This window comes from Echiichthys vipera, assembly GCF_963691815.1.
Source record: "Echiichthys vipera genome assembly, chromosome: 6".
NCBI lineage: Eukaryota > Metazoa > Chordata > Actinopteri > Perciformes > Trachinidae > Echiichthys > Echiichthys vipera.
The window spans coordinates 7,317,042-7,341,251 of record NC_139831.1 but is presented as its reverse complement, the minus strand read 5'-3'; the positions used below and the strand labels follow the sequence as shown (position 1 = coordinate 7,341,251).

General features: G+C 40.3%; 1 protein-coding gene across 1 annotated transcript in view; it reads right to left on the bottom strand.

The window, feature by feature from the left end:
- LOC310948543 (teneurin-3) overlaps positions 1-24,210 on the bottom strand; it is a gene marked incomplete at both ends in the record, with an annotated part of 127,772 nt that overhangs the window by 72,363 nt on the left and 31,199 nt on the right. Inside the window, one exon of the mRNA XM_083915705.1 lies at positions 4,731-4,956. Coding sequence (XP_083771831.1) covers positions 4,731-4,956 — 226 coding nt within the window. The remainder of the gene's footprint in view (positions 1-4,730; positions 4,957-24,210) is intronic.

Sequence of the window (24,210 nt, the reverse complement as noted above, 5' to 3'; positions counted from 1 at the left end):
GACGAAATGCTGTTGGACATGATTAACAAACAGCGGACCAGTGTAAATGTCTGCAGCTATACACACTGGATGACCGGCTAATTGATTACAGCCAGTGTGATGCAACAAGGCACATTACTATGCTAATCCAGCCGGTTCTAGTGATATCAATGTGGTCTGCTTTGAGAGAAGGAAAGGAGACAATCAAGAGAGTGTGAGACTGAGAAGGAAAGAAAGCAAATGAATGGCAGTGTGTCAGTGTGATCTCAGTGTGTTTGTGTGCATGCCTGTCTGTCCCATTGAGAAGGCTGTAACACAAAAGCAGCAGCCTGCCTGGTCTCCTCTGCTCTCACAACATTGCCTGTCATCAGGATGACATTTGAAAACATCCTTACAGAGGACAAAAGACTAAACAGTGAGTGGGTGGATTTGTCTACGGCTAAGCTTCAGCTGGAAGGGCGAGAGAGCACACTAGAAACAATGTGAATCGAAGCCCTCAGAATATGTAATCTGCCTATTAGCCGCTGTTCTGTGTTAGCATTAGCATTTCAAGGTGAGAGATGGAATAATCAGGCTGCTTTAATCCATGGACGAAAAAGGACTACAGATGTGACAGGCATAGGCGTGGAGCGCTTTCACGCTCGCTGCTGTCACCGTCGCTCTCCCCCAGATCACCACCTGCCCTCTCAACAGGGGGGCTTGATAGCAGGTGCTATTCTAGTACAGCTAACTCTGCAGCCGTGCGATGGTATTTCAATGCCAGCGAGCGTTTCTGTGCCACCCTGCCCACAGCGATCAGTGTGGTGCCATCTTGAGTCGCTCCTTCAGAGAGCTCAGAATGTTTACACATGGAATTTATTATATTTAACGAGTTTGATTAAGTTTGATATAAGAATCGCTAAGCTCCAGGCCTGAGACAGTTACTCTGTGGCTTAATCTATGTGGTTTAAAACTATGGTGGTATTTAAGCTACTGCAGGTTCAATGTGTAATGTACATTGATTTTTTTTTATATGACAATCTATTCAGATTACTGCTCACTATCCATCTGCTTTTGATGAAAGCTTTTTCATTTGTTGGCAAAAATCTTCTCGACCAGATGCGCTTTGTGTTGCCAGCAGCATCAGCAGCAGTTTTATACAGTAGCCTAAAATAAGGGGAAATTATCCCAGAACTCTGGAAACACCACAGCAATGTGTGCTTGGCACTTAAGATGTTGGCAAAATAAATTAAGAGGAAAACACATGAGAAAAAGAAAAAAATATGTCTTGAGGATTACCACTTTGTCTACACCACCATCCACTTTGGCAGGTAACCAGCAATCCCTGCGAGCTTCTTTCTATTCCAAAAGGCTACTTGGCTGGTATCTTACACATGACTAATAAGTCCTGGTGCGAGCCTGACACTGTGGCTGGTGTACAAAAAAAAAGTTAAATTTTCCTCCTCTGATGTGAAGCATGACTGTCTGAATCATGATTCACATGTGCATCCCACACAAACAACAACACGCACACACGCACGCACACACAAGCTGAATCCTACTTTACCTTCGCTATTCTTTTCTCCCCCAAAGGAACAATTCTAACACGTTTTTTCCATCAGGAAAATGTACTGTGTGTGGGACGCTGTGCCACATGATGACTTTAGAGCTGAGACATAATTTCATTTCACAAAAGGACTCCCTTGACATATGAATCCAACGGGGATTGACAGCACATTTATAACTGCAACGTGTGGCTGGGCAGGCCTTCAAAAGACTCTGAAATGTCATAACGACTGTTCTGGCTGAATCTCATTGAATCTAAGTGGGAAAAAAATGGTGAAGTGGGCTCTAAAGGACATACATATGTAAGAGCCGACACTTACCTGTATCTTATCTAGTGGAGCACATATAGAGCATATAGCTGGTAACATAAAGGCGTCAAAAATACTCATTTCACACATACTGGTAGAGTCGATTTTAAACAAAGGATTAAGAACTGCTCAAGTATAATTACTGTATATGTGCATTGGTCTCTTGAGGGACATGGCAATCCACTGTGTAATGGAATTCAATGGAATATTTCTAATTGAAAATATCTCAAAAACTATTTCTGTGAAGCCAAGTGGTGAGTAAGGGAATCCTGAGGGGTTTATTAAAAGTACTCCACTCATTTTAAAGATCTGAATGTCTCCTCTGCTCTTGAGAATAGAAACCAACAGCAGTAACACTGGTCTGTTGCCGGTTAATTGAGCCCTTTAAATGCAGTGCCCTTCATTAGAAGTAAAGCAGAATTTCATGGAATTATCTGAAGTGTAAAACCAGCGTTTCTCGTGATAACTGGACTTCTCTTGATCCATTGTTATAACTTATAAATGTGTTTTAGAATTGCTCTACTTTGTGTAAACTTGTGTACTTTGTGTAAAAAATGTCGGGCTCATTGTTCTCTGCAGCTGGGTCCAAGTTGCAAGACCACTTGGTGTTTGTTTAGTTTTTTATTTATCCAGAGCAATAAAAGAAAGCTATATTTGTCTGATGCACATGTTTTATATTTTTGAAACTGCGAGAGTAAATAAGGCGAAATCAATCTTGGTGTCTTTACAGCTTTGACGTATGATCACAGTGAGATCACTTTCTACCTTCACCATATAATAATGAGAAGTAGTTGCGGTAGTAGTTACTGAGCGCAGCACTTCACTCACTTAAAAGAACACTGGATGCTATTCACACCGAAAGCTAGTTGGTGTTGAGTTAAATTAGCAGACTCACGCTTTGAAGACAAGCACTTTTATGGGAGGTTACATGCGCACATAGTTCATTATTGCTAATTGCTGTAAAAGTAGCTAATGCTGTCAAATGAGTGCTTTATTTTCAAGGAGGTTGTGTCAAAGGAAATTTATTAAACAAGATCATAACATAACATTTGATTTATATTTGACACTTTTTTTAATCAACTGTCTTGCACAGAATAATTGACTGTCCGCACATGTCGATATTTCCACATATTCTGTGCTGCGTAAGAAATAAAATCCATGTCAAGAGATTCACATCCCTGGTACCTGAGGCCACCTACTGTATGTGCTGTGCCAGGACTTTGCTGGCCTAGAGCCCCCTGAAGACATCCTATTAAATACTTTGGGGAGCTTCTGTTTACATTGTCCAACCTGGTGGTTTTCTTGACATCTGCAATTACGTGGTGAACCGGGTCTTCCCTTTTGGCCCTGTTGGTTCGCAGCAGCCCTCTGTTCCCACCCACTGACAAGCACTTGATTTAGAGTCCACTGTGGTGATAGTGATTTATGCCTCCGCTGATGATAGGTGTGCACATATTGTTTTGTCGATACGGCTAAGACAGCTCAAGGTCATTGCACGGTTAGTATTCAATCACTATATCTTCCCCAGAAAGTGAAACTGTCACTACATATCCCAATTGATTCAGTCAGATCATAAGAGGTTGTTGCTCTATTCTGCCACAGACACGATTCAAAGTTTACATCCATCTAAGCCTCCGAAAGGGTACACTGTGCCAAGGAAATATCAGGCTAGAATGCAATCATCTACTCGAGGCCATTTCTGAGTCAGAGCGCAATGGACCACACTTCATTTGCCAGGATATTTTGAGCTCACTGATTAAGAGAGATGTAACGGATGTTTCAGGAGGAAAACTTGGCAGAGGAGCTCATGACAAAGTTATATCTTGCACAGCAAATTTTCCTATAACACACAATTCCCTTGTTAAGTTATAGGGTCTCTGATTTGAACTGACAAACTCTCTGATAGCCACATAGTTCACGGTAATCATGCAATCTGCTTCTGAGTGCAGGTCAATCTAACTTAGCAATCAGATCTGAATTGTGGGTGAACACAAAAAGACTATGAAAACTGAACAGAAGAGAAAAAATGTACGTTTATCAAACTCAGTGGGTTCCATATTATGCGACACATGATTTGTGGTATGATAATTTATCCTGATGAGATGAGTCTACAATCAGCCAAAGTGAGTGAATTATAATTTTATTATCCAGCTATTTTTGAAAGGGTAGCACTAAAAACATTAAAAACAACACAGCAATAAAGTCATCAGGTGTTTATTATTTATTTATTTATCAGAATTATTCTTGTAATCATTTTTCTGTCTTTTCCATTTATTCCATGCCAATGCCCACTGTGTTCCACATTAACCGTTATTTGCCAGTTGTCTTGGGGACAATGTAGACAACCACAGGACTCATACACGCTGAGTTCCCAGCACTTCTTTTTAGCAAACAGCAAGAAATGTCAACGCTGGAGTTTAACATGCTGAGGTTCACGCCATTTAATACAGAACTTCATCCTGCCTAGACTGATGATACTTATTGTTTGCTTTTCTGAAACATTTGCATGTTGTACAAATGATGAAAGCTGTGTTGGAGCCATGAAAGCACAAGCATTTATATAAAGCTGGTAACTCATGTTTGTCCACAAAAAATGCACAACTGGGTGCGTCACTGTTAACCCTGACTATATCAGTGTTATGAATATAAGGTGAAAATCTGAAAAACACATCAAACAGGCAAGGGGATTAAGCAGCCAGGTCAGTAGATAAGGGGTAACTGCAATGAAGCAAACTAGCTATCAAATTAAACAAGTGAAATATGGTTATAGCTACCGTTATAGCAGCTTGTCCCCCGCTCATTTATTTCACATCATTTTGTTTTCAGTGACAATGAATTCATAATAACACCTGGAGCTGAATCTCCCAGCTCTGTTGTAGGTCACTGTGGGTCACTCACCGGCTCTCCAGGGCCACATTGCTGCCCAGGACCCAGCTGTCCTGCAGCTGGACGCATTCCGCCGTACTCTGCAGGTCGGCCGCCAGGCCGGCTGTGGGCGGTGGGCTTGGGCTCCTCTGATTGGCCAGTGAGCTGCGGCTCAGGGACGTGATGGACGGATGCTGCTTGTGTGGGGGCGGGGCTGGTGGCAGAGGAGGCGGACCTGGCTGACTAGATAAATGGTCACCTGGAATGAAGCAGAGGGAAATAGACATCAGCATATTCATTTGTATTTTCTTTAAGTAATTTGTTTTGTCAATTAAAATCACACCCAGACTCAAGAGACTGGGTATCTAAAAGACAGCAGATGGGTAAGAGTATGCATCTGCCGTGTAAGTAAGCTATGGCAGCATGCAGTCACCTAACAGACTCAGAAAAGTAAATACAACCAAGAGCAAGCCATTAAAATGAGATGCAACCACTGCAAAAAGAAGTGAAATAAGAGGGGCTTTTATGGCGACACACATAATAATTGTCGCAAAACGCCACACGGCTGACAGTTGGGTTCTCTTAAACAGAAGGTCACTTAGAGAGGCAGCTGTTCTTTTATGGGCGCTTAACGCAATGTTTCACGTTTGATTACAGCCAGAGAAGACTCTCAAATAACTAATGACCAGAACATCCATTAGAGCTCTGAGAGAACAGGTTTTCCAATTTCACACAAAGCTGTGTAATTGGCCCCCAGAATGGCATGTGGTGATTATCTATCCATCTTCCCTGTTTAAAAGGTAAAAACCCACAGTGCTGACAATTCTGATTTGCTCCAATGAGCACCAAATGGGTATCGTCTTTCTTGCCTTACAGAGGCTCGGAGAAGATTGAGAAAGCTGGGAGCTGTGTCCTTTAGGAGCTGTTGTTTTTGCATTGACAGCATGAATTTTTATAAAGCCTGGAGGAGTTAAATTCAGAGTATACAAATGCTGGAGGTCAGTTCTGGTGGGTAATTTAACCTTTGCTTTCTAAACCATGCATAAAGACCTGGTGGATTTTAAACCGTGGATATAAGGTATTTGCTAGACAGAACAATTTCATTAAAAGAACACTAGTCATTGTTTCGAAAAGAGTCTTTAATGACCATTCATTGTTTTGTACTTGCCTATGTCCTACTGCTTTTCACTGTGTCCTTCTATTCATAAAACAAGCTGTATAATGCAGGCAAACAAGCCTTGTATTTGGCTCCAAACTGAAAATAGGGAACATGTCACTGAGAGGTGGGAAACCATTTTCACCGCTCTGAGGTAAAAACCTTTAGGCTACTGTTCATGCAGGCTATTGGCACGGCTGAAGATTATTTCTCTCACATTCAAAGGGAGGAATACATCAGAAATACACTGCAAGGAAAATTGTAATAAGAATTATTACCAAGAGCAAAACTCTTCTCCTCAAGTTAATTGCAGATACAGTGGCGGCCATAGCAAAGTTTAGCAGAGGCAGGTTGTGCCCATCCTTTTTGTGACTGATTACTTGCATGTTTTTATTTTTTTTATTTTTCATGACAGAATACATTTTTCTTTTTCATCTGTATAGAACTAGAAAGACAGACAGACCGACGATTACAGATGACTGGTGTGGATCAAAATCAGTAGTGACAAGAGTGCACGGTGTCAGTGCAGAGGGCCAATCTAAAATTAATTAATTCCTGATTAGACTTTGATCAAACCCAATCAAATGCGACCCCCCATCACCCCACATCACCTTGCTCAAAGTCAATTCTGAATCCCAACACATGAATTACATGTGACCAACCGCGGTATTGGCATTTGAAAAATTAAATAAAATAATAAGGCAGCCATGAGTTAGTGATGACGAATACAAGACATCCCACTCATCTCCTTGGCTAGACTGTGAGCCCCATTAGAAAAGTGCAAAGTAGGCTAATAGAAATGTGGATTATCCACCAACACTAGCTGGTTTTACTTCACCTCTGGGCATTATTCCACTGTATGAGCCCAGAGCTGCCACAAGCTCCACTTCACTCTCCGGCAAAAGCATTTTTCATATAATCAGCACACATTGGTGCGTGCACTGTCAATGGGGGTGATAGATGGAAATGAAGGAAAGGGGGGTCTGAAAAACAGAAAAATTATCTAATGGATTTCATGCAGGTAAGTGGAATATTGATGGGCAGAATGGTTCATTTTTAGAAGTACTTTTTTATAATCTCACAAATTATGAATGCAATGGTTAATTTCCATTTCAAATAATCAAATGGAATAAGATTTTAGTTGAAATAATTGCAGCATCTGCTCAATGGATGCTACTGGACCCGAAGCAAAATGGCTCAACTCAAATTAAGAGATGATGTCATAGAGGAGTTGGTTATGGATTTATGGGGATTGTTTTTATTTTATAAATTATTTTCAGACTGACTAGATGTAGACTGGTGGGATATAGCCTCCTATTGGCTTTAGAGATGGCTTTAAAAATTGGTTGAAAAAAAATAAAAATAAACAAGCCACTATGTTTTTTCACCCAATCCCACAATGTCAAACTTTGTCAGACTTTTTCCCAGTGTTGACAGCGCTGTGTAGATTTGGTTTGGAAATGCAAAACTAATGTCTCCCAGTCGAAGAGCCCAACCCTATGTTTGTTGGATATGGTCCCTAAAAAACTGCAGACACATGGTTTCAGTAAACTGTGGTGCTGACTGACCATGTTTACAGGATGAAAAATGACTGCGAGTCAAAGGAAAGCAGTCACACGCTCTTCATTTGAGCACTGGATCGAACTAATGTCCAACGTATAGTAGGCTATGAATACATATCCTACTATACGTACTCCGCTAACTCTCAGGACGCAACGACTTGTTCCTCAACTTGTGAAAACATGGAGCCCATTCCTGGGACCACATCAACAGACAATGTCTAAGAAATTTTCTCATATCACACACAGCAAACGTCAATGGCAAATGTCATTACTTTGTACATATTTTGTTGTATTGTATGCTTGTTATTTATTGACATGTATTTCTTTCACTATTTAAAAGTATGCCACTGATTTACCTTCCATTGGAGATACAGGATGGGGCAGGTGGGGGGGGGAGTGTTGTCTGAACCTTAACCTTGAAACCTTCATTTCTTGGAAAAATGTTAGCTACAAAGAGAAATAACTGCAGCATCCTCTTGAGAACACAGTTAACCCCTCTTTTGTCATAAACACAAATGTCTGTCTTTGTACTCCTGTAACAACTTATCAACACACCTACATACGACACAGTCACTCCGAGTAAACAATCCACCTTCCCTTTACACGTTACAAACACAGATACAGGACAATGCATCATGCACAAATATCTATCCATTTATCTTCATGTCTACTTATTGATCTATTGGCATAGAGTGCAAGACAACATCTTGATTGCCCTTGTTTAGTTTGCAGGCTGCCCTGCTGCTGCACTGCTTGCACTGAGACCTTGAAAATATAACTGTACAGTAACTTCGAACACAGAAAAATATATGTGGTGCAGGTGCATTCGGGTTGATGGGAATTGTGCCAGAACAGCAAGCACAGAGATGAGTTTCAACAAGTCCAAACACTCTCACTATCACGACTTTATGGTCAATCCTGAATCAATTTCTGATTCTCATTAAAAGGCATGCCTGGACTGTAACAGGAAATGAACCCTGTTTTTAGGTGAGAGCACATGCTGAGCATAACACAAAACATTAAATTCTGAAAACCTTCAAAGGCGTAGGGATTGACATGCAGCAAATCTAACTGCATAATCCCACAATGATTGAAGGGAACATAAAACCCCATGGACTGAATTAAACCTACTGTGTGCATACTTTGCAAAACAGCAGACAAAGCTGTTGGGTGTAAATAAGGTCTTCCACTTGAAATGCTGCCTTAAAGTTAGAAATGATGAAGTGAAACACCGATTCACAGCTGGTTTAGACTGAAGCTAAAGGAGAAAAACAAAAGTCTAAACTACAAAAATACAAGTGTGAAAATACAATGTTTTAACACAAAGAATGTACAGTTGGTCTGGAAAAAGTGAGGAGAACACAAATCTAAAGAAATATCCTCAGCAGCTTAAAAGGTGCAGTGCTTTGCAGACGGCAACACAGTTGCTGTGCTACAGAGGAGGATGTCCCTATTTGAATATATAAGAACGAACAGACATAGAAAGCTGCTGTTTTATTAATTTCAAACTACAAAAGTCAGTTAGTGTTTGTTTTACTTTTATATTAAACCGATCCATCATATATACTGATGAAGACACAACAGCTGTGAGAACTAATCTATAATGGCCTCTCCCTCACTGTATGGGTCAAAAACCACCCACGTCTTAAGATATGAGCAAATGTAAAAGTCTGAGGGGTAACAACACTGGTCGTGTAAACCTTTGACACAGTTATGCCCTTTAAAATACTTAGATCTGAAACCTGACTCCTTGTGGATTTTGAGTTGAATTAATTATGCAAACATTTTTCTATGTTAAAGGATGTTGTCTTGCCCTTAATCTTTATTTCTGTGAGGCCAAGATCAAATGCAATAATTGCTTTTTTAAAAGTAGACTTGTTTATTATTTCTCTGTGCAACAACCAAATCAAATAAATGTTGACTTCACAAGTCTGATTTTTTATCTTAAAGATTAGCATTTTAATTGCATGCTTCATTTCATACACAGCTACATAGACTTCAAGTCTGGAACTTACGCTGGTCATTTTTGTATGGAATATAAATACAGTATTCACTCAATATACAGTATGACACCATGTACTAAATTTCCCTTCAAACAATAGGTGTCAGTGTCCAAGTGATAACTTCAACGTGATTCCATGTAACTATGTGAGCAAATTGTAGCCCCAGCAGTGCAGTAGCTCAGTGTGAATTCTCTGTGTGCTTCACTGGCAGAGTTGGAGGTTTGAAAACCGCAACAACAAGCCACACAAAAATATATAGGCTAAAAAATATAGGCTTTTGGCACTGTAGCTCTTTGAAGTAGATTATTCACTGCCTTGCATATGTTGGATTGTGTGTTTTAAAAAGGAATAAGCACACTAAACAATGAGCCTTTAAGAAAGCTTGGCATTGTCTTCCCTCAGGACATGGAGGGAATTAAGATGGTCTTTAAAGTGCAGGCTCACTGACTGAGAAGGCAGATGAAACAGCTGTGTGGTTTATGGGCTTTTGCTTTGAAATCAGATCAAGACGGATGCCTTCTTTGCATAATTCCTCAACGTCAGCTTGTCATCATCTCCATCAGCAACATGCTTTAAAGGACCTTTGTGATTAATACTGCATGCTAGTGTTGAAATGATACACTCATTCCCTTCTTAATGATGCTTGCAATATCTATCAAACAATGTTTTATGAAGCATTGGCATTTTTACAGAAAGCTCCTGGAGTCGAGCTTTGTATTAGATGTTTGTAACACTCTGTTTTCAGAGGTTTATAGTCTGAACTTTGACTAATTAAAGAGTCTTTACAAGAGAAAAGGCTGCCTGGGTCCAGACCTTTGAATCTGCCCACTCCACCAAGGGGACTGATTTGTCTGGCATCGGGACATGAAACTGCAGTTTCTCTGCTGAAAGACCAATCAAGCCAATGAGCACTGTGGTGGGACTGGTGATAAGCCAGTCAGCACCACGTGTGTTTACATAGAGAGCACTCACTGGCCAATCCTGACCAAGTTTGTTAAACATGCTTACGTCAAAGGCTTCCCCCGTAGGTTACTCGTCACTAATGTTTTAGCTGGATAAATTGAGTCTTACAACCTCCGCGAAATGACTCCCCTCACTATTAGAATTTGATCAATTTGGTCCCGATAACATTTGGAAAGTGTAAGAGAGCTGCATTATTGAATTACTTCATCCACATCAGCTCTATGACAACTCATCCACAACTTAGCATTGTTCTTAACTAGAATTTATCTGGCAAAGACTGGACGTCTCTTGTGATTGGTTAAGAAAACTTGAATCCCCCTTTCCCACAGCAATCTGTTCAAGTACAGGAAATGTCAGGCTGAAGATGCAAATGGAGTCAGGGCTGCAACAATTACTCAAGTTACTCAATTAGGCAAAATCTTTGCCTCGATGGTTCGTTTAATTCCTATCTTGCGCGTAATGTGGCCTGTTCAGAGATCATTGTTCCACACGGAGCTTTTGCTGATGCACACCACAACAGCCCTGAAAAAGCATAATAATAAGTTTGTGATCATTTCACACTTAAAAAGAAGCCAAAAAGGTGTAATGTGTCAACTATCAACTAGAACTGTTATACCATAACACATCGATGATTCAGCAACTGAGCAGAAAGTAGCCTGTTGTTAACGCCAATTCACAGTGTGCCGCTGTAACGGTTTAAAGAGGGCGGTTACCGTAGTTACGGAGAAACAGGAAGAAAATGCGTGACTTGTGACGACTAGCCGTCGTTGTGAATGCCTTTTTGATTAGTTTTCCATTACAATGTTAAACATAACCTTAGCTGACTGATCAGTCTTTATAGTTTTGCTTGAGGATATGTGTCAGTCGCGCACACACACACACACACACACACACACACACACACACACACACACACACACACACACACACACACACACACACACACACACACACACACACACACACACACACACACACACACACACACACACACACACACACACACACACACACACACACACACACACACACACACACACACACACACACACACACACACACACACACACACACACCAAATAGGTGACCTATTTTTTATTTTTTTGGCAAAAAACTCAAATTATAATACATTTTAAAAGGGTTGTATAATTTTTTTTTTTATCAGATTACTCAATTAATTGATGGAATAATCGGTAGAATAGTCATTTACAAAAAGATTCAATAGCTGCAGCCTTAAATGGAGGGTAACAAGTTGACAAGAGGAAAAAGCATCGGCTGTAGGAGTGAACCATAAATGTCCATGAGCAGGAAAATACCCCACAAAATGCAGTTCCTAAGAAAACAGTTTATCCTGATGTACTTAACACTAAAACTGCCGGGGCTTGTCCATGAACAGAATTTGTCGATTTTAAATAACTATGTTGGAGGCTATCACTGTGTGCAAACTGACTTCACATTTCACCACATTCTTCTGGAACTTTTAGATACCATTGCTTGATACTCACATGTTTAGATCTATTGTTATTAGGATTTTATGATGTTCACTCCTTTGTAAATGAAGGGATGCTTTTTTTGATGAAAGCATCGACAAGACTTGAGTACAGCGCCTAATGTTCCAACGCTGAGTCGGGACACAATTAAAAGCCGCTTTGCACTCACTAAGCTTGGCAAGCTTGGTGAAAGCCTTTTCATATTCATTGTGTAAGTAATGCAAAAGGTCTTGTGCCATTTTACTCTCCATTAAGAGACTGATTCAACTACTAATGGAATTGAAAGAGCATTTGCTTTGACTGGCTTGCCCTTCACCAATAGGAAAATTGCAGTATGTATGCATCGCAAAAAATCTATCAAAATAAATCACAGAACTCAAAGAGGCCATGGTTTCTCTATCACGGCTTATGATATTTAATTTTTATATATGAATACCCATAATTGCATTAAGAAAAGCAGCACATCTGCTCTTTGATGTTTTAGAAAACACATATTCAAATAAAAGGAGAGCGCTCTCTCACAGAATTTCTGTTTGATTTTATATGGAATGAATAAAAGTATATAATCCATTATAAAACATGTCATTTGGACCAGGTAGTGTGTTTATATATGTCAAATCCATAAATTCATTCTCATCAAAGCCCCAGTTTTCTCTTCACCTCAGCACAACTCTGGCACCTGGTTGAAGGCAGTGGCATTATTCTTTCGCAGAAAAAGAGACAGCAGCTTCTTATTGGGAAGCCCTAGACAGTGGAGGGGGGTGTTTAAAGGGAGGGCCGTACCCGTTGGAATTCAGGACCATTTGAACAACCTTGCCCTTGGTGAGTTTTGGGGATTTACTCTGCAGAGAGAGTTGGCAATTTTCAGTGGCTTGGGGTTTTGTGGGAAAGAAAAAAGAAGCTGTGTGAATTCCATCACATTTCCTGCCAGAGTACCTTCACTGCTCTCACAGCCTTGCCCACTCTTCTCCTGACTTTATATCTGATCAAAGACGGAAATTTCTTTTAAGCTTTTTCTCTGCAGGGGAACCAGGATGTTACCAATATTTCAAGGCTTACATAATCATTGCATTATAGAAAAAGACATCATTCCATTTGCCCATACATAATGGGCTCCTACTCAGCCATATAGCGGGCATTCATCAACTCATATTTGATGCACATCCTAGACTGCCATTCATCCAAAATGTATGATTTGTAAATACACTTATAAAATTGAACCAACCGAAGATGCACTGTGAATATAAGCAGGTTCCCACTGCTGTTTGTCCATCCCTTTCCCTCTACCAGACATTGATACAGATGGCAGATCATCATACAGATGATGACTGCTTAGCAGTTCCTTCTGACAGCTCTCCGATTACATAGCAATTACACTCCTTCTCAAAAGCTGCTTTGACAATTAGCCTGCTGACAAAACACTTTGTTGTATTTATTCATGTGGACACATTTGGCTTAGATAGATAGATAAAACGCTACTATCTCTAGCTTTGGCACAGGCAGCATTCATGATTTGGCACAGGCAGCATTCATGATGTGAAATGAAATTAGTGTATAGTAAATAGACTTGCATTTGTACAGCGCATTTCTAATCACTTGACCACTCAAAGCGCTTTTACACTCCATGCCACATTCAGCCATTCACACAAACATTCCTACACTCATGGCAGAGGCTGCTTTGCAAGGTGCCTCCTGCTCATCAAGTTCTCAACTAACCATTTACACCCTGATGATACAGACTTCAGAATCAAACTAGCGTTCAGTATCTTGCCGGACGATATTTTGGTATGCTGGGGATCAAACAGGCTGATGTCCCGATTAGCGGACATATATGTGGCAACACAGCTGCTGTGATCCCATCACAAGACGGTCTCTAGTTTATAGAGTCTGTGGTTAAGTGACCCCTTTTACAATACACAAATACCACATATACCACATAAGTACCATTGCTACTGTCAACCAGTTATATTTCTCAGGATACAGAGAAACTAATAGACATACACAGAGTCTAGTCTATAGCATAACATTGAAATTCCAGCAGCCTGCAGTCTGCAAATTCTTTCCATGCCAGTTTGTTTGCACCTTTAAAGTGCTGTTACAATCACATTAACAGTATAAACCTGCCACTTTCTGTCAATGCATCATCCCTTTTGATCCTGGAAAACCACAATAGTCTAAAATGTCCCAATGTATAATATCAACAACAAGTAAGAAGAAATGAAGACACTGCAGAGACATGCTCTCATCCAAATGTGTCTCTACTAAGCACTTAAAGCTGCCACTTAAAATGTTTCTTCTGTGCGTGTTTGAACTCAGCCGACCTTCATAGTAATTCAGTCCATATAAATTGCTGTGGGGGCTTGAATGGCTTGTGACTCTAGTAACAGCAAATAGTTAGTGGCTATGTGATGGTGCCATTATGACTTTCGTCACAGTAGTCCCAGTTAGCTTTTAAACAATCAGAAGCTTGGGCAATGATTTAAATGTGTTTATTTCCAACTGCAGTGTCTGAAACAACAACAAAACACAGTTATCCAGTTTTTCTTCGCTTATCTGACAAACGCAATATACATTTGAATTAGTAATTGCACAAAAATGTTGTCTACATCTTCTCAGGGGTCACAGAAATGTGACATGTGTTCTCTGGAGAACTATTCATGTGCCTCCCCATTCATCTACAGCCCGCTTCCCCAATCACTTGAGAAAATGGTTGCAGTAAAAAAACAAACCACTCATGGTTGTAGTGGCACAGTCTTTTCCAATGGCTGCCATAATTGCATTTCCTGTGCAAATAGCTCAGTCCGTGGGTAAAACCAGACAAAGGAAACAGTACCCATTTAAAAATGGGAAAGCCTATCGTTTCCTGATTAATTGTCGGCATATTGTTCTCAACTGGATGCACTCCACTTGCACAGATGACTAATTTTCACCTCCATTGTAAGATAATTTCAGGAGCAGAGTATATCTTTCTCGCCACATGGAATAAATAAATAGCTAAAACCCATATCATATTATATAGAGGTTGATGTTTCCATACTCTGCTTTTACATAAGGAAATAAAATTTCAGCAGAGTTCTTTATTATCTAACTTAATATACCCTATAAAACCTTACATACTGTCAAGGGAGACCCAGACAAGGATACAGTTTTATCACCAACACACACAATGCAATGCCTTAAAAATGACATAATAAAATTGAAAGTAAACATTAATGTGGATCTGTTGATTTAGAATAAAGAAAACTGACTGACTGCAAAATTGATTGAACAAGTTCACAAACTAGGAGATCATGAGACAGCTGTCTACCAGCAGAACTACTACGACCATCTTGGTTATATGATATAATTACTTTATTACACAGCTTTGTTGAATAATGGATTCTGATTGGTCAACTACAGCATTATACGGTCTGTTATTTTTGTTGTTGCTTTAGAAGGTTGCAGGTAAAAGTCGCAGCGGTGTAAACTGACAGCTCAAACCGGCTCATGTTGTCACCTGCGACTCAGCCTGTCAATTTGCCAGCAGCTGGATTTAGAACGTAAACATGCATGTTACACAAGCAGAGTGTCTTACAGCTGATAAATACACGGTGCAACCTTATACTGCACGCATTAGTTTCACATCCATCATTTAGTACTGCAAGCCACTTTTATACAATGGACAAACAAAACATGTCGGAGCCTCTGTATCTCCTCTTAAGTGACTCCTCCAAACATTCCCACATAAAGTTCTCTAAGCCAACATTTCCTGCAATCTCTGGCTCCAGAGCTGGAGCAACAGCACACAGGCTTAAAATCCCTCTGCTTTCCGAAGAGCTTTCCTGAGGCCAAGGCTATGAATTGATACCCCTCTGTTGCATTACTCTTGGCCACAGAGCAGAGCACGGGACAAGAATAATAATGGGACGAATCATTGGTAAGTCTTATACTGCTCAGCAACTGGTGCATTCTAGTGACGTCATATGTCAATAACCCCAATGGGCATAAATGATAAACTTTAGGTGGGCAAAAACATGTTTGGATATACAGTATACAGTCCACGCATGCACGCACATGCACGCACACGCACGCACACACGCACACAAAAACACACATACATTAAAGCTCACTGAGTAACGCCTTCCAGTTCTACTGAGGATTTGGGATTTTCCGTCAGAACACCCTCCGTTTCTCTTGGCAAGAAGAACTAAGATGCAACCTGCGTACCCTCTGAGGCTTGGTGCATGCTCAATCAGCAACATGATATGGCCCACGGCTCTGTGCTGAGGTCACCGCTGGAGTCTTGAAGACTGATCATGCATGATGTAGCAAACACAGTGTTTCTACCACTAATGTGCAAAGCTAGCCATGCTGCTTTCACAGCTACTATTAAGCTTCTTAGACCGAGCTCGGCCCTGAGGAAACTGGGCTCTACCTCAGGCTCTGTGCTCTGTGCATTGGAATGGAACGTTTAAAAGATGTCAGGCATGGCCACTGAAATTCTTAATAGTTCAAGCTGTCAAATATTGTGACTTACAGAAAGGTTTAGAGGGGTAGAAACATTGTTATGATTAATAAATACTGATGTTGAGCAAGAGGATAAGTCAGATAGTGTGACTTATCAGAGAATTTTGGTCGCGCCAGAAATAGAGGAACTGTTCTAATCCGAGGACCAATAGACTCTAATCTAAACATGATTTTACTGTAGTACAACCTCATAAGGAGGCGGGGTCTCTTGAGTGGAAAGGTATTACAATTCATTAGTGAAACCAGCCTTTAAAGTTTAATCTGCCGTGCAGTCGTTCTTAATTCTAAACCACATCCCCCTTCCATTTCAGAGTGGCTCTCACACATGTCTACAGCACGTTGATCAATAATAAAAGCAGTCAGTTAAGTCAGATGTACTGTCCTTCAAAAGCGCTCTAATGCCGCTTTGCCTGACAACAGAAGACAGGACTGCCTGCGTTCCAGTCTTCATTCACCTTAGAAAATACCACCCTAAGCCTCATCTGTCATGTATCGGCTGCAGCCTAACATTTCACTTTGTTTGGCAGACATTGATTTTTTACCTCCAAGGTGTTGTCAAGGAGGCATCCAACTCATACATACCTCCTCTGCTGTCTCTCCAGAGGCTGCTTTAAAAGGAATTGCAGGAACACACACACACAGACACACACACACTCACGCACGCATGCACACAAAGGAAAGCTCAGACATATTGCTGCATTTAAAAGTAGCCTAAAATATTGCCAGTTCTGTTGATTCAGGGCACTGGCATGGATGAATTATGTGGGTGATAAGCCAGAGCTTATCAAAGCAGCATCTCTTAGCTCCTTTTTTAGTTGAGTGTTTAAAAACTGTCTTTTTCCATGAACTGTAATAAGTTTGGCATCATCGACTCCAGATTGAAATTGTCGTAAATGTACAGAGATGCAACCTGTGTATGTGTATATTGAAGCCTATCAGATGTACAAGTGAGGATCTCTTGTGTTTTTTGGGGGTGCTCTCAGCTTAAAACCTATCAGGAAAATCGACATTAAAACACATGGTCCCTTAAATGCCTTGAATCCATTTCAACGGATTTACAGCATCCAATCCCTCATCCATATGTTATGTGTATTTTCCAACTCTGAAAGTCAGATTACAACAATTTATCAACCAATGTCCTACTACGACCTCCAACCCACCCTCCACACACACAAACACACACATTTGCAACCTAGTTGAGCAAAACTATATTCATTAAGTGTCAAAATGTTAGAATAAATAGCTATCTTAAAGGAGCAACAGTATATCTTATCTAGGAATGATTTTGCACCATAGAGGTAGCATTCAAAGTAACATCCTTCCACAGTTTGATAATATTATAAACATCTCCATGTCCAAAGCACATCTACTCTATTGTAGTAGAGACTTATGTTTATGTTTAGTTAGTTAGTTATGATCAGGACAACATTTAAAAGCACAGAAAATAATCTGTAAAACCTTTAGTAATGCCCCTTTAATAACTGATTTTTCTGCTTAGTTCGTGGCTCTCACGACCAGCTGCTGGAAGGCACTCAATGGCCAGCTATGGGGCAACACAGAGTTTACCAGGCAGGCACACAGCTGACACATAGTAACATAGCTAAAACGCAATTGGCTAGTGCTTAAGCTCTTCAATATGCTACTGCAATAAAAGGGATGTGTTGTTGCATGTGTCACTGAGAGTTGTTTAACTAGAGTATGAGTCTGTCAAATTATGGTACGGTTCATTATTAACATGTCTACTCCAGGTTCAATCTCAGCTAACTTTTAAGTAAACAATTGTATTTTTTTGTTTCTAGATTTTAACATGCAAACCTTGTGTAGTGTTTTTTATGTTCTATATGTCATCGCCAGTCCAAGAAAAGGGACAATAAAACATATCTTTCCTCTTTTTGTACCTTTGGTTGAAAGATTAAGCCTAATGATGACAGTGTCGGTGTCTCTTTTTCCAAAAGGGCTCCACAGAAAGGGAGAAAAAGACAAGCATTGAAAAAGACAAGCATTGCTTGGCTGTGCATCTCTCAGCTTGCTAACTTCTTGCCAAGAGCAAGCATCGTAAAAACCTGCTGTGTTTTTAAAAGTGCATGATAAATATCTTGAATATTTATGAAAATGAAAAAAAAAAAAGAACAGCTTCATCATACACACTCACAGCAGACTGATCATCGTTTCCTACAGTTCACTGGCTTATACATTAGGATTTCTCTACAAAAGGTCAAAAGTTCAACAGCTAAATCATTTCACTGTGCAAGACAATGAACTGTAACACGCATACTTATTGTGACTCACTCTGGCAGACCATCAACTAAATGTTTGATATGCAAAATGTATTTTTTACTGCAGCTAATAGCACAAGTAGCACAAAATATCATTCAGGCTAATGGTTGCAAAGGCAATCATTGCTATCTAATGGCTTTGATAAGTATATGTTTAGTATCCTAATAAACCCGATGAGGAAACTTTTGTCTCCATGATGGAAATTAATTTGCATCCATCTCTACTGCAGCTTCAGCATACTTGTCTTTTCCTCAACAACAACTCCAGGGACATATTTAGATACATTTACACGGAAACATTTTGTACATTTAACATTATAATGTGTTGACAGACGAATGGTGTCGGCATGGTAAGAGAAACAGGAAAAAGGTAGCATGCATGTGTCGACAGCATCCGTTATTTTCATCTGGGCTCATTCACCATTCAGCCCCTTCACAGGATCAGGACTGAGCATATCTGCAGTTTGGTTGCTGTACTTGTAAACTATGCAATTTGTGTTTCATAGCACAGCAGGCATCAATTAGCACCTCTCTCACGCCTCTACATCTGAACTGCATCAAATCTGGTTCTGTGCTGCTCCGAACATGATATGAATCTGTCATGACTCGACTGAAAGGAAGGAAATGTTCAACACTTAGAAGTTTGCTTATTGCTTACCTTGGGCTTTTAAATCCAGAATAATTAATAGACGTTACGCTTCATGATTACAGATTGAAAGGGTATTCATCACTGTTGGTTGATTATGTGGAGAAAAGTACAGTATGATGGAAAGAAATAATTGATTTTGTCAGTGAATGATGCACCTTTATGAAAGTTCTTATTTGCACAGTTTTCACAGTATTGAAAGGATTATCCCTGAACTGCTGCATTTACTTTAAACATATTCGCAAAAGGAAAATGAAATCATCTGAATTAAAAAATGCCCCAGATACAACTGCACAAAGGTCATACTTCATACTATTGTATTCTTTTCTTTTTTAAAGATTTTTTTGGTCTTTCTTACTTTTATTCAGATAGTGCAGTTGGATATTGACAGAGAATGGAAGCGAGGGGGCGGCATGCAGAAAAGGGCAGCAGGTCAGAGTCGACCTCAGGCCGCTGCGGTGAGGATTTATAGCCTTTGTATATGAGGCCACTGAGCATTGACAGTCTGACTTGTGCATTTTGCATATTATAGGTTATAAGTCATATAGTTGTGTGTCAGCTGTCTTGTCCTTGTTTTTGGCTGTGTATTCTATCTTTCCTGGAAACTGTTCTTGAACTGTGTGCAAATAAATTGAGAGCGCACATGGCCAATAAATATGATTCTGATTGTGAAATTTTACTGCGGAGGCTGACTGTTTATCTTACACTTTATTATATCAGGGAAGTCTTTCTTTACCAAATAAATATGTAAACTGGCCATTACTTTTTACTTACGAGCTACACAAAGAGCAGATTCACACATGATAAACACATCACTGGACATTCAATGGTTACATTAGTTTCAGGTGAAAAGACAAATTGATTATTAACACCAAAATAATCAATGCATAGAATTTCCTACTGTATGTTGTGTCAAAGTAGGAAGTGGTGCGGAGATCTGGGAAGATATTTGACTTTAATCCAAATCAAGTCCAAGACCACGTCCAGTCAAGTCCGAGTCAAGACCAAGTCCAGAGCAAATTGAGTCTTGCAATAGGCAATAGTGTTTAATATAGTAATTATGAAGTAAGGATGGACATTAATGACAAACATTAATGATCTCTCTTTTAACATCGAAATAATCAATGCATAGAATTTAGGCAACGTTCGGTACAACTGATCCCTACTCTGCAGCCAGGAACAACTTGACTGGTCCTCAATAGCCGAGTCTGAAACAATTAAAAGTCCAACAGTGCACTAGACTAGGAGTGCAAGACTTCAAATAGTGGACTCAAATACAACAGCCCTGCTACCAAGTATTTTCATTGTTTAAACTAGACGTTAGCCATATTTTCGACATGGAGCCGATGATCAAAAACACTCACTTGTTTTTGAATTCACTGTCAAACAAACAGGTCATTGTTGTATTTTTTTGGGTATGGGAATTTATGAAAAAGAAAGTATTTTGGTTGAAACAGCAGCTTAATACTTTTGTCAAACTGCTGGTTCGCCTCTCTTCATCTCATGCAGCAGAAAGTGCATGACTGTGAAATGTCTCTGCGGTGGAACACACTGATCGTCCTTCAGCTTGTGCCTAATCATGTTTGCTTTGCCCCAATTAGATAAGGGAGGTGCATCGTCAAAACACAAGCTTTCTCGTGTCTCCTCTGATGGCCCCTGTGCTTTTCCTCCTGCACACCAAATGGCAGCAGTAGGAGGCAAAGGATGGTTCACGTTCACACCCGGCTAAGTCATTTCACACTGGAATACATCCATCAGAATTAGGATCATAAAAAGCCAAGACGAGACTGACAATGGAAACTGAGAAGTGAAATCTGAGAGAGAAGGCGTCAGCGGGCAGCATATGGCTGAGTTAAACCATAAGTTGTCAGTTTAAAAAAAGGGAGCAGCTGGCTAAGTTTCCTGGCTAGAATTCATATTTTATGACCGCATGGTGTATTCTTTACTCTTGACCAGATTAAACGTCACAAGGCGTATTGATACAGCAGTAAATCCACAGTTGGTACCACGGTCTGCAGTGACACTTGTTCCTAGTGTCATATTTCAGCCATAATGCACAAAGGACTGTATCTATTTGCATAAGCCTCCGTTGTGTGTATTGATAACATATTTTTTCTTGGCCCCTGGAGTTCCCATCCTAGTATATGCGGATCGTGACAGGAAAGAACACTAATGCAATCTGTGCTTGAATAAACTGAAGAAGCTAAAATAATGTTGCAGTTTAGAGAGGCCCAGCACCAGAGAGGATAACAAATCTGGACTAACAAGCACCACATTCAATAGATAGACTTAGCAGGCAGCCTTTAATGCAGGACACAATCTGATACCACAGCTAATCACACAACAGTATCCTTTCTCCCTGTCAGTGATATATAATAATATATCAAGCTCTAATGTTTAACGTTGAATTATGCAAATTTGATCAGATAAAATAACCATTCAACATGACTGAGATATGCTCTGCTTGCTTTAAAACCTCAACATGCTCCGGATGTTGTGCAAATAACGAACAACAATGAATTTTGACCTCATCCTGGTGTTTATTCAAGACACTGTCAATAATGTAATCCCTATGATTTAGTTCGAAATCACATCTGCCACATGCAGGTGAAGGCCACTTTGTCTCCTACATATTCATAGGAAGCAATATTGACTAAATGTCGTGTCTGGCTAACGATACAATAGGAAGTGTGAAACTAGAGGATCAGTTGCTATGAATATAAGCAGAGGAGAAATGCATACAGGAGATTCTGGGATTAGATCTTAAAGCTAGTATGCTAACGCAGTCTCTTCACTCAGGTTTGGACACCGACTGACACCGAGGACTTACTGTAGAAGACGTTTGGCAGACAAGTTAACAGCGTTGTACAACTTCCGAGGAATAAGGACTTAAAAAAGACTTTGCCCTCACTGTGAGTAGCTACGTAGTGGTCAAACACATGTCTCTGCTCTCAAGACTTCACGCTGTTAATCATACCTGTAGCAAGCTAACCTGCGGCTACAGTAGCGTTCGGCAAATACGTCTATATAGACCGAACTACGCATTTACCGGGAATCTTCCTGTTCCCAGAGTGACATTAGAATCTCATTGTCAGGTGTTTAGTCAGATAAGGTCGCACACCCAAAGGGATTAGCGTCTGCTTTTCATCAATGTAATGCTTTAAAAACAGGTTTAGCAAGCGTGCGGTGGATCAACCAATTTAAATGCTAAACCTCTTTCTCTCTCAGAAGATTGGGGCCGAGGGCTAAACACATACTGATAAACAAATCAACCTAGCTGTAAGGACTTGGAGCAAGGGAAAACAAATGAATGACCCTCACAGCTTTATTTGTACAGGGAGTACTGGGGAAATTGTGATACAGCTTGCAAAGTGTTGAGGTGAGAGGCCTTGTTTGGCGTGATAATACTTCCAGTGTCAAGTTCCTGTGCAAGAAAGAGCCATCCTGAGGCACTGTATTCAACACTAAATATGCAAACGGGGCTTCAGGAGTTTGAGATAACAGCAGGAGGTGGTGACTCAGAAATGTCACTGTTTCTGGTTTAACATAACACAGTTGCCACTTGTACAGTACGCATATGCACTGCCATTGCTTATATGCTACCCACAGCAGTAGTTGAATTAGATGCTGGCTGGATCATGCTGGGAAGTGACATTACTCTTTGAGGGCAGCGTAATGATCACTATCAATCTCTTCATTGTCGAGTCGCATTAGTGAAATATCAGGGAGGAGTACTGGAAAGGGGAAGGAGACCGCCGAGAGACATCTTCCACCATGGCGGCATGGCAGTGCATTAATCACAGTGGCGGGACCCTCTGTGTCCAGGCTGGAAGCTGTCAGAGTTAACACTTCATCCAATAGAGATGCTACTGTTATGCCGGGAGAAAAGTCCTTGCTGGTGTCCCACCACATTGGCAAACAGTGCCAGCTCTTTTTGTGCAACACATATCAGTCCCAGCTTTCTCATTACAGAATCATATATTTCTCAGGCCATTTCAAACATCACTGCTGATATCTTCACTTCATTTTTTTTTTTTTTTAACAAATACGGAGCCAGGCAAGGAGAAAAAAAAACTGTCATTACTACATAATCAGCCAGGCTCAACAAAGATTTCCTGCTCATTCTGAATGTAATAACAAGCAGCAAAGATGCTGTATTTAAAACTATAACACCACATCTGACATGCACCATGAAACAGCTGCATGAGCGCTTTATGACTTTCAAAGCCTATACACAGAGCAATCCCGGAGAACTTGCAACGATTTCATCCATTAACTCCATCAATCTGAGTTTGCTCCATCAGTTTCAGTTAGGGTTGACTGTCTCAGCAGTCCCTGGCAGAGAGCTGCTACAAGTGCCTTCGCTAGGAGAAAGATTTTTGGAAGTGAAACTTTTTTTTTTTCGTCTTTCCGTCTTGTGTAGCAGCACACATGTCATAGTCAAGTGGTTTATGAAACCACCCGTTCCCAGACTCCGCTGCTGCCATCTAAATAATGAATACTCTGCCACTTGCAGTAATCCTCTAGCAGCCATCCCCAGAAATAGAACAAAGTCAGACATAGCACTTGTTCTCTCCCTTTCACTTTTCAAAACAAATAATAATTCCTGAAAAACCCACTCAAAATCGCTGCCACCCCAATCATTCTGGTTGTTAATGATGTGCAGCACTCTCGTTTGCAAACAAAAAAATGTAGTGGACAGTTGAATTATTGCAGTGATTTGACATTCTAGGCCACATCTAGGTTGTGACTTCAAAGTTTTGCTTAGTATCTATTTGAAGGCAACATCAAAGCCTGGGTAAGCCAATGGTTTCAAGCAGCATCAAGAGCTAACCAAAAAGGTACAGTAACTGCGAAGGGCACCTTTGGGCTTCCTATGATGGATGATGAGAAAAAGAAAAGACAGAGAAG